This window comes from Camarhynchus parvulus, chromosome 6 (assembly GCF_901933205.1).
Source record: "Camarhynchus parvulus chromosome 6, STF_HiC, whole genome shotgun sequence".
Classification (NCBI taxonomy): Eukaryota; Metazoa; Chordata; class Aves; order Passeriformes; family Thraupidae; genus Camarhynchus; species Camarhynchus parvulus.
Genome location: NC_044576.1, coordinates 11,591,792 through 11,604,116, shown reverse-complemented (window position 1 = coordinate 11,604,116; position 12,325 = coordinate 11,591,792). Strand labels below are relative to the sequence as shown.

General features: G+C 40.3%; 1 protein-coding gene across 1 annotated transcript in view; it reads right to left on the bottom strand.

The window, feature by feature from the left end:
* ZCCHC24 (zinc finger CCHC-type containing 24) overlaps positions 1-12,325 on the bottom strand; it is a 107,928-nt gene that overhangs the window by 14,925 nt on the left and 80,678 nt on the right. Inside the window, exon 3 of the mRNA XM_030951159.1 lies at positions 88-252. Within this exon, the coding sequence (XP_030807019.1) occupies positions 88-252 (165 nt within the window). The remainder of the gene's footprint in view (positions 1-87; positions 253-12,325) is intronic.

Below are 12,325 nucleotides of genomic sequence, written 5' to 3'. Positions count from 1 at the left end.
GTTTTTTTTAAGTCTTACCCATGCTTTACAAAGTCAACAGCATTCCTAGCTCCAAGCCTGTTGCCATCGGGTCTGCATTTCTCCTACCTGTTTGTGAGGATAAACATTAATGTGGCACTTGATACATTCTTGTCCCATGTTAGCCCAGGAGTTTCCACTCATCCATTTTCTCTTGCATTTGGGGCACTTATATTCACCAAAGCAGCGTTTCTTGCCCTGGTATGGTGTCAGGCCTTCTCCTTTTGGACGAGCCTACAAAACAAAGGGAAGCAGCAATGAATGACTGAAAATGGGTGGGTGTGTGTAGTAGAAAAATAAACATTTCTTAATTAGGAAATTTTGGGCAGAAGATACTGGAGGCAAGTATGAAGGACATGTCACTTTCATGAAGAGTTCATATGTTGAGTTCTGAGAGTGGTTTCTGTAAGAAGTATTCAAAAGTTCAAGAAAACATAATACTTTTTAGTGACACCAAGTGTTTAGAAATATACTCTTTCACTTTTTAAATAAATACTTTTGATATTAGTTTCATTATGATAAAATTATCTCTATTGAGTATATATCACTAGCAATATATATATCATCAGGAGGAGTAGCTCATTAGTAATAAAGGACTACTTTTTAACTAGAAATTCCAGTTTAGAAATCTAGTCTATTTTCCACTAAAAACCTGTAGTTAAGAAGACTTTTAATAGTTCTACTTTTCACAGCCTATATGTTATCATATGGGAGTGCACAAACTGGGATTGAGTATGAAGGAAAAACATTCTGACTAGTGGAAGTAATAACTTTTATTAACTTTATCTGATTTCTGGCTCTTGGTAAATGGTTTCACTATTTCTGCCTTTTGAAGGAAACAGGAAAGGATTCTCAAATGGTGTGTTGTGATGTCTGAATGTTTAATGTCCCTTAAAGAAAGCCTTTTTATCTAGGGAAGCCAGTTGAGTTGACAATGACCGTATGCAAATACCAGGTTTATTTTTGTACGTGCATTCAGTCACTAAAACTGTGTGTTGTGCTTAACAAAATATGGTGAGGGATGTGAAGACGAGGGTGTTGCATCCAGCTGTGCTAGGATGCTGTAAAGATGAGGCTGTTTTCCCAGAGTCCCTAGCAGATGTTGAAACACTGTCCATGTCACAAAACAGTCCATGTCACGGTGTTTAGTTTGTTGCTGCCTAGAGGGAGATACTTTGCCTGTATAGTGGCAGTGTACTGTGATCACCTATCAAAGGGTTCTTTGTCACTTACTTACATGTCAGGCCTAAGCAGATTTTCTTTTTTAAGGCTTCCAGATAAAGTTTACAAAAGTGAAATGAGCCATCATGCTGGGAAGGCATTTGTTTTTGTTTTGGGAGTTTGCATGATTTCTCAGTACGTAAGTCCAAATTGCTTTCTATGAGAAAACACGGGTTGCACAAGCAGGTGGTTGGCAGAAGACCTGAGCTTGGCAGGAGCTCTGAGACTCAGGCTCCAGTGGCTGATGGAGATGGTGAACACTGTGTTACCTCCTGGGTCATATGTGGGAGCAAGAAGGGAAAGGAACATTGAGTGCGCTCTCCCCCGCATGCTGTGGGTGGAAGAGCAGGGGACACCAAACCTACTTCAGCCTTTTTTTTTCTTCCTGTAGTGTCAGTAAACAACATTCTCTGTTTTTTAAAGTTTATTCCTCAGCATAGCAATATTTTTTAGAAGATTGGATCAGTAGCAACCTCCATTACAAACAGGCAAACTTCTATAGTAATTTGCTTCTGACAAGCCACTGTAAATATTCTGGCTGACAACAAAGATAAAGCTGACCAGGGCACACATATTTACAGTAGTATAGCACAGAAGAAAAAATAGTGCATTGATATAGTGAGAAACATTCAGACTTCCACAACTGAGTGCTGGCAGACACTCAGAGTGTAGCTCTCCAGCCCATGGTGTCCCTTGATAAGAATGAGAGATTGCAACTAAATGTAGTGCAGGAAAATGTCAATTTATGGAGACATCCTTATTCTGGATACTTAATTTGGTTCTGCCTCTGAGGAGCTCATAGCACAACTCAGTATAAGAAGCCACATGCTCTCTTCATTTAGAAATTCTTATGGAACTGAACAGAAACCCTGAGTCCAGAGAGTTCCTGTGTTTAGAGACCTGTCCTCTCCTCCTGAGGCATCACAGATTGCTTTATTTGCAGTTTCTATGCAAGGCGGGTGGGGGGTGGGTATTGAATTGAAGACACATTATTTTTGATTCTCTGATTGAGTCACCCTCTATGTAAACTCCTCCAGCAGCCAGACTTGAAAATGCAGCTCAGTGCCCCTACCAAGGAGCGGTCCTTTCAGAAAATGTGCAGTTCACAGGATTCATTATTTCCAAAAGAAATAGCACTGACTTTGGAGACAGAGTGCATCTTGGAAGTCTTGTAAATGTTTACAAAGAGTATTTTAACATAACACTCCCACAGCAATATGCTATGTCAGTCATAAAGAGCATTTAAACATCAGACTCCCACAGCAATATGCTGTGCCAGCTGCAATTCCCAGATGGGAAACTTTCAGAGACAGCCACTTGGGCGGACCAGTGACTGTGGGTTTGTCCAGGTCACGTTTGTGACTTCAGAGACACCAGTGCCCTGAAACACTCTGCCCTCACAAATGCACAGGGAGCACTGAAGATACTGATCTGTGGAGTCCTCTGTGTGTACAGCTAGGCATCAGAAATGGAGGCTTTCCAGATTAAAAGCTACTTCTAAAATCTGGCTTCTCCAACTTTCTTGGTAAATCGGAAGCAGAACCAGGAAAAGAATGTAGGAGGCCTGACTCTGTTGGTTATTTCCTGTTATAATTGCTAGACTAAACTTTTGATTTATTTTTATTTTAACTTTTTGACTGTCACAGCTCCCTCCTCAGTCAGTGACTCTAATTAGTTTGTTGGCAAAGTTACAACATTCTCTGTAGGTGTTTTGCTGTTCTGCTTTATGGATGTTTACATGTTGCCCTAATAGATATTATTTTCCTTCCCATATCTTCAGTTTCCCAAGCTGTGCCCCACAGGGAATTTAGACTTACAAACAAGCAAGCTCATTTTCTCTAGTGGGAAACATCATTAGGAACCACTGACAGCAGTGAAGGCAACCCTCCAACTCCCTCCACCCTGCAGAACCAAGCAAAACAGGTATTTGACAGTATTTGGTAGAAGGCAAAATCTGAGTGAGGTACACTAATGGCCTGGGAGATCTGAGGCTGGATATGCTGGTTTGTTTGTTGTTGGGGTTTTTTGTAGCTGTTGGGTTAGGGGTTTTTTTTGTTGTTGTTGTTTTTTGGTTTTTGTTGGTTTTTTTTAATTTAAAGTGTCTGGCTCCAGCAGGAGCACAGCTGAATTGCATAAACATTTCCAAGAAACAGCCTGCTCCTTGGCACAGAAGCAGCCAGCCCTGCCCACAGGGTGCTCGAGCACCCAGTCACTCTGCAACTGAGGTATCTCAGTGCTCATTCAGCTGGAGGGCAAGAACTATTTTCACCAGAGGTTTTTCCTTAACTAAATGCCAAAAGAGAGCAAGAAGACACATTTTGTCATTTGGTATTAACCTAAAAATCCTTACTTTACAGAATGTGGGATTTTCCTTGTTTAAACCATTAGCCTCCTATTCTCTCTCCACCCCAGCTCCATTTGAATGGTGGTTAATAATCGGCTTTGGTTGGTGTTTAGGTCCTGCAACTCCTGTACTGAGCATTCTCTTCTTACTCTGTTTGCAGATAGGGATTTATTTATTTATGTGCAAAGTTAATCTGGCAAAGTTATGCTCCTATTCATAATGGTACAATATTTTGTTGTTACCACATTAAAATGCACTGTCCCATTGCCTGTAGGCCCAGGTAAGTCTTTGCCCTGGTTTTTGTCCTTGGTTGCAAAAACTTGGGGTGTCTGCATTCGGATGTTTCAAGGATTTACTGCATCCTGGACAGGTGGGCCTTTGGAGAGGATCAAAACCAAACAGATTTTGCTACGAGGACCCAAAAGTAGTCATTGCATGAAGTATGTCTCAATGTCAAGATCTACGGTATTAGGGAGTTTTGTGATGTTTTGACTTTGGACAAGCACTGACACAACTGCCATCACCTTTGCAGGTGTACCTAGTCAGTGTGTGTGTTTGCCTTGGCTGGAAATAACCAGCGTACAAAGACAGTGAATTTTGTGTGGCACAGTAACAAAAATTACCTCAATGTTCCATCCCTAACTGACACCCAGCTGTCTCTATTTTTCATCTTCTTTCTTTCTTGAGCCAAAACCACAAATTGGCCCTTATAAGATTTTAAAAGCATTTAAGTTGAGCTTTTCTGCTGGTAACTGGCCAGTCCAGCTCTCTGTCAACCTATCAGAGAGTGCATCTCATGAGGGATCTGCCAAATCACTTGGCAATGACGTACATAGTAAAGGACTCTCTGCTTTCCCTAAACAATTCCCTCAAAGTATCAGTTTGCAGAGTCAGCAAAAGCAAAACATGCCCCCCTCTCCCAACATGTCCTGCTTAAAACTAGATTCATTATAAACAACATGAGGCTGAGTTTCCTCAAAGCAAAATGCAGAGACACAATTTAATGCTTTTCTTCCCCTCATCTCCCCCCAAGTTTGTTTTACACAACCGAAAGGGCTCTGTACAGCAGAGGAAAAGATGAAATCAGCCTAACATTGCTAGGTGGATCCCCTTCATAGAAGAACTCTGAAAGTCTGCTTGTAAGCATGCTTCATCAAATGAACAGAAAAGGGTAACAGCAAACAACAGCTTGACTGGCTCCCTACTGGTTGTTGGGAGTGGGAGGGTCAGAGATCTATTTTGAAATGTGAATGCTCCAACACTCTGAACTGAAAGTCAGCACAATTGGAAGATGGCATTAAAAATGCCCTATTACTGCTATTGTGTACTGCTGTATGTGCCTATCATATCTTTTAATAAAGAGATGATAATGCATCCCCAAGAGGTTCAATTAGAAAATGAAAGGAAAAGTATAAGGACTGGTTCAGTGTACTGTGTGTTGTGGCATTCTAGTCCTGAGGCTGCAGCAAGTTGCAGAGCGTTGGGAGATTCACAGAAGTGCTCTCACCTGTCTCAGCTCTGTGCATGCTGTATAAAGAATGAGGACACACTTGCACATATATGCTGAAATGGCACATAAAAGGGAATCTTTGGATTGGTCAGCTTTTTTTTTCCTTTGTCCTGCCTCACTTTGGTGCTCATCTAAATCTTGAGTGTCAACAGAATACAGAAGCAGATAGGTGATGACACTGCTGATGTCTGACACCAAAGACTTCAGAGGTATTGATTTAAACCAAGAGGCACTACATCTTTAATTAGTAGGTGCAATATAGAAAGAGCATCTAGGGGATACAGAAACCAAACCAATGCTTTTTTTTTGGCTTTGTCTCTAATTTAATTTGTGTATTAGTGATATGATGAGAAGTCTTGATACAGGTCTGTTAAGGGAAAAAATGCATAATGGTCAGAAAGGCTCTTCACTACAGCATTACTATTTAAATAGAAAGTTCTGTTTGTTTTGCTGAACAACAGAAATTATGGAACTTCTAGTTGTATTGGCTATTTCAGATTAAATATTTATGACAGATAAAATTATATCTGAGGAAGACATGGCTGAAAAGTAAAGAAAACTTAAGCTTGTTTGTGTAGCTTAAAAGAGGAGGCCAGTATGTGTTTTATTGGACTGGGATTTTCTTAGACTTGTCTGTGGCATGGCTTAGGGCTACTTCAACCTCTGACTGGGGAATCTACTGTATGGTTTTCCCACCTCTGCATCCATAGAAACCGACACTTAATTGAGTTGAATTGAAGCTCATTGGTTGTTGCTGATCTGAAACCTTTTGTCACACATGTGCCACTGAGGTCCCAAATAATGAAGCTGTTACAGTCAGGTAAAGTGTACTTGACTCAATTTCCCAGGATCAGAATGTTAAAGAAAACATGCAAGTTTGTGCAGTGTGCAGTACAAACCAGCATTGTTTCTTTTATTTTTCTTGAAGAAATACCCTATTTCTGCTGTTACAAACATTTTCACTCCCCAAGTCCTAATTTTTGGGAAGATTTAAAAGCATGTTGATTAAGCTGTGCCAATGAAATTTTACAGGTAAATTTTTATATGACAGAAGCCCAATGTATGGCTTGAGTATGTACCTCTTTGTTACTTTGAAAAACCAGTGTTGTCAACAGTGTTGTGTATGTTAACTGTGATTTTGATCTAGTTTCCACAAAGGTAAACCAAGAGAAAGGTTTAGCAGTTTGTTACTAATAACACACATATAGTTTCTGATGATGATTAAATCAATAGGCATAGTTGTCATGGACATGTTGATCATAGTCTAGAAATCCAAGAATCTGGCTTGGCAAACATTCCTTCCAACAGTTAAATCAATATCTGGTTTCACAGATTTTTCAGAGTCCTAGCCATGCTGTCAGGAGCAAAGATATGATATCATTACTATGCTAAGTTAGTTTGAAGCTGAATAGTTGCTAATTGGCAATTCTGCAATTATCTGATGTGTCAGTTACCCAACAGTGAATGGTCTGAGAGGTTGAGAGTATGGGTTTTCTTTGCCAGTCCTACTCATCATTCCACAGCTAATATAGATATAGGAAACATGTAAACACAGTACCATCCAGTCTGAGAAAACAAATCTGTTCATGAATAGCATGCTGCTTTCACAGGCCTCTGTCCAGATTAAAGAGGACATATTGATGCAAGCAAACAGTAGAAGACAAAAGTATTTGGTAGAATGGTAACATGGTGATGGGACACGTGTTGGACTTCCAGCACCTGGATTGAGTATAGAGCCTTAAGAGATTTTCTCTCTGTTCAAATTGTACCTCAGCTCTTCATCTGCAGTGGGGAAAGGTCCTTTTGCTGTTTCCTGCCACTTCTGCAGTTTTTGTGGCATTAAATAAATAACTTGGGGCTACCTATGGTAATGTAGATTGTGTAGCATAATGGAACCTTGACCTTCATCTCACTTACATAAGTGCTATTATGAAAAAAACAAGCAAATAACACCCAATTTTTTTCAGTCAATCCTTTTCATAGAAGAACATTTGCGTGCACACTGTATTGCATAGAAACCTGTTGTCCCTATAGTGGAGCCTTAATAGAAGGGTAAACTCCCCTTGCATTCACAAGTCTAAAAAATCTCAGATATACTTCTGCATTTCCTATATGTTCACATGAATTTTCCAGGTATGCTTCTATATTTAATATATCATGCGTCATATACAGGGCAACAGGCAGACATCAAACATCAAATGTTTGGTAGATTTTCAGAGCCACAGAACTCTGCCAACCCTTCCCAAATCTTCTGTTAAAGAAAGCTGCAAATAATTATCTTGGTTGACTGTATTTCCAGGATTTATTTTACCTGCCCATGCTACTCGTTGTTTGTTGAATGACCATGAAAGAGCTCCCATGTGAGCAATCTATGCTTGTGGCCAATCACAGCTTTAATATGCTTGTTCCTGTAGGACCTTGAAAACAATGGAGTTATTTGGGCATATAAATAGCTGCCCAATGAATCTCCTTTTGAAAGTATTGCATAACTCTGTCAAACCCAAAACCTGAAGTTTCTAGAACAGGTCCTTATGCATGCAAAGGTAACCATGAAAATTTGAACTAAATGTTAAATTGTGCAACAAAGCAAGCAAACTGAAAAAATATTGCTTAGGGAATTGCATAGTGAAAATTGTTTTCAAGGTAACATTTAATGTAGTACAAAGTGAAAAAGGGGTTGGGGCTAGAAAGTGGGGATGGAGTGTGCCTAAGCAAACCTGGGTCTTTGCTGTGTAATTTAAGAATTGTATGACTTACAGAAAATAGGGATTTGCATATCAAATTAGGCATGTGGAAGAGTTAAAATTACACTCGCCTGCTGGGATGCAGTGAGGCACTTCTTTTCAGCATTACGAGATCATATTCTTCCAAACAGCTTGAGATAAAAGGAAGTGGTTGAAATCTTTCCTTTCCCTTCTCTGATACAAAATTGGACATGCTGAATTAATTATGAAGAAACTAGGAATGTATTCATTTTAATGGTTTCCTGATGTTTGGACTCTTTTGTTCCTCTTCATCCGTTGCTTAGAACATACAATAGCAATACTCTCCTCCTCTCCTTCCCCCTCTGGTGGCACACTATATTTAATATGTTCATATTTATTTAGTATTTGGAATCAGGGTTTTGGAAAAGGGGGAGGCAAACCCTTGCTATAATCAAGCATTACCTCTTCCAGGCTGAGGTCAAGACTCATATTTTTGGACTTGTTTAACTGGTTCACCTCAGATGCCTTCATGTGGATTTCACAATTCTCCTAGGGCTAATGTGGCACAGCTGGGGCACTGATCTAGTGAGAAACTGACAGGTCTAAGGATTGTGATCTGTCCTTTACAAAGCAGTGGAGTAGTTCTGATAGACCCCTTGCCTCCCCATAGGTCATGAGACTGTTCAGAACAGGGGGAAGGCAGATAGATGTCATTGAAGGCAATTATATTCCATATCTAAGTGAATAGCAGGTGCTTTTGGAGACAAATTCAACAACTGGGATGCTGCTTTCTGCTTTATTGCTGTTCTGAGATGTGTTTATGCAAAGTTTCTACCTGAAGAAAAGATGTGGATTAAATTATGATGATGAGATAAAGCTACAGATCTCCAGTTGATTCTGTGATGGTTTTTCTGTCCTTATTAAGTGTCCAGGTAAAGAAGCTTCATGGGAGGACTGGGGTCCAGACATGCACATAGAAATGTCCAGGCTAGACTGGGTACACTGCTATTTGGTCAAAGCATATTTGCAAAGAGCATTTGGATCAGCGAATTTTCCAATTCATGGGGTGACCATAAAGCTTATGTTAGTTTTTGGTGTGCTACAGCTGAGAATCTGAGGCTTTTCTCTCTTCAAACTATATGCAAAATAGTGTTGTCCTTACTATTTGAACTGTTTGAAAGATATATTGGAAATTTAATTGCAGACATGGCAATTTCCAAAACATTTAGTACTTGCTTTTTATGAACTACTGTACCTTCATATTATACTGGGTGCAGCTTGATATAACTGGTGTCAATTTACAGAGGGGAGTAGAGAAAACACCTGTATTGAAGAGCTCTGTGGACGCTGAGAGGACAGAGGTTTCTCTGCTGCTTGAGTGGCACTGTAAAATCCGGCTGTGTGACAAACCATAGCTTTTGGTGCCTTTATCCTTTTGAAAATCTGGTTCTGTTGTGGCTTTCCTCCAAGCCAAATATCTGTTGTGCTACACTTGCTGAAAGTACTTGGGGAGGGACTTTAATGTATCAGTGTTCTTAAGAAGAAATGTCAACTCGGGAATCCACTACTTTCAGTTGTTCTTTAGGAACACAGTGTGTTGATGTCAGGGGACACAACTGCTTCATGTTAAGGTACTTCTTCATTGGAGGTGTACTTGTTTTAGGACTGGGATGACGTTAACAAGGATATTACAACGAATAAGAATTTTATTCCAATTAGTATCTTTGATGTTCATATATCTAAAAATAACATTAATTTCTTGTTTAGTTTTTAAATGAGACTGCGTCACCCCAAAATATTGTTATTCCCATACTCACAGTTTATAGCCCACAAGTTTAAACCCATACAACAGATACTTTAATATTATTACTTAAGTAATTTTATTACTTAACCAATAAAAAAAAAATTAAGAACTATATCCAGTTTGTATGCAGTTTCCTGCATAGTCATTGTCCTCAGCTGACAGTTACCAAAGGATGAGTGCCTTGTACTCTACAGGCTGGGCAAAGGGTGTGGAGGGGAAAGCATTGCACTGGGAGGTGGGGAGGAGAAGGAGGTGGCAAAGCAGGGAATATTTTAATTCAATGCAATATGAAATGCAGCCTCAGCAACTTACCACTGAGGAAATGGCTTATTTTGCTCTGATTTTTTAATGTTGTTTGTTGCACCCTCTGGACTGGCGCACTTTTTTTTTTTGTTCCATTCATATGTGTATGAGTTATTATAATCCTGGATTTCTTTTAGCCTGAGTTATAAATGCTTTTGCTCATGTAAAGGTTTTATCTCTTCAAAACAGCTCTTGGAAAGTAAAGGAAATATTGTTGAGATGATAAGGGCAAGTTTCAGGGGAAAGGATGTTTCTAGGAGAACTCAGCCTTCTTCCTTCCTTCTGTTCTGAAAGGGACAGGATCTCTTTCAACTCCCCACTAAATCCTTAAGGCTTCAAGACCTGGTTCATGGCATATCCCACACACTGCATGAGAATAGGTACAACTAGAGAAAATTCCAGCAGGAGAGTGCAGGATCATGAGAGTAATGTGATCTTGTGGTTAAGGCACAGGACTGGGCCTCTGCAAGCCCAGGGTTTCATTCCTGGCTTGACTACAGGCTCTTTCTGTTGGTTTGTGCCCAAGTTACTTGATCTCTCCATGTTTGAATTTTCATCTGGAGAATGGGCAGTGCTAGTGTACCTCACATTCTGAGAATTTAATCCGTGTTTGTTACTACAAAAGTGAGCAGTATGCATGACTCTTGTTACACAATTCTCAGGCAGGAGTTTTAACCAAGGACTACTACAGCCCTGTCACTGGTAATGCTGGCCTCACCCCTTTGAGCCATTTTTTATAAAGTCTCTGCTTTTGGATGTTTTTGTGCAGTTTCTCTACAACCTGACTGGTTAAAGCAGTGAGAACTGTAATTTTCCATTATCTGCTTGTGGTATCTCGATTGATACATTATTTAAAAAAAACAAGCAACATAAGGTAAGACAAGCACCTACAGAGTTGTAAGGATTTCCTAGGGAATTCTTTATGCAAAAGATGAAGCTTGGGCCCTGTTAGAAAGCTCCCGGCCATACCAAATGCAGCATAAGGACCACCTGCCCCTGCAACCTCCCCCACCCCACAGCAGCACAGTGGTGCAGGCTCCCAGGACACCAGCACACAGGGCAAGCTGTGGCCTGTCCTCCTCCAAGATGCAATACCACAGCAGGAGTGTCATTGCTTCTGGCTGCAATGAGCCCTTTGCTTGAGCTATTAAGAAACAGGGAAAGGAAATAAAGACCAGATGAGCAACCACCCTCCTTTTCTCCACCTCAGCCTCCTTCGCTCCACCTTCCTTCCCCCCTGCCATGCTGCCTACGAGATGACCTACAAAAACACCACTTGAGTCAGCCTGCTTTAAATTACAGCATTCTTTCTGAGCCTGGAAAAAGACATGCTATGCATAGCACAAAAAATGAAACATGACTTCAGATGCTCATATGTAAACTGCATAAACGTGAAGGGGACCTTTTTCTTGTCCTAGTATTCTTTCCTCTAGAAATATTGTGCCAGGCCATACATGAGTATATTGAATAGAAGAAAGTCTTAGAAACCCACCCTTTCTGCCCAGAGCAGCCATGTGTTTGTTCATCTACCTCAAGAGCCACCAAATCCCAGCTACCTGACTTGTTTCATGTGCATGACACTTCTTGAGTGCTCCTTGCTTATTCTGGCCAGCTGTGCATTTACAGGTGCCTGGGAGGAACTCCCAGATAGCTTTCTTCTACAGTAGGCTTGTTCTCCCTGCTGTGAAAGAGCAAGTTTTTAACATCTTAACTGAAGTGCATCAGAAAGTCTCAGTGTTTTAAATATAGCCATGGGATTGCAGTTAAAGCTCATAGGCATATTCACCCATACTTTTAGATGACCCAAAGGCAGCCATGCTTTGCTGTGCATTTAGTGACAATACAACAGGAATCTACACCTCTAATCTCTTCCATCCTTCCCTTCTCAGTGCCTCCTGTTCCTGCAGTTGTATTTGCATTTTCCACTGGGCTTCTTGACTGTTTTTTTTTCCACTCTGTGCAAATCTAACTTGAATCATCTAAAGAATCACTTGTCATTCCCCAAGAACAGCATCAGCAGCTGTCAGACTTCATCAACCCTTCTGTAAGATTCATAGTTCATGTTTGTAGTGTTACAAGAACTTGGAGGATTTTACTGAAATTCTCATGAAAACAAGCTGAAGCAAACCAGTTCCCTCTGTAATGCCTTTCTTAATCACATGCAGAAATACGTAGTACCTTAAAGGCAAGGAAGGATGGAGTGCAACCAGTAAGTACAGAGTGAGAATACTAATAGGTATGTGAAGGGTAAGAGGACACCATAGATAGTGTTGGGTGAAGACCACTTCTCACATCAGAGTTCTTGCTAGAATGAAAAGGGAAAGTGGCATCTAGGAGGCGACTGTTACACAACAATAAGGAATAAAATTTATAGCCTTTTCAACGGTTCAGATTTTGCCTTCTTTTATTTAATTGACACT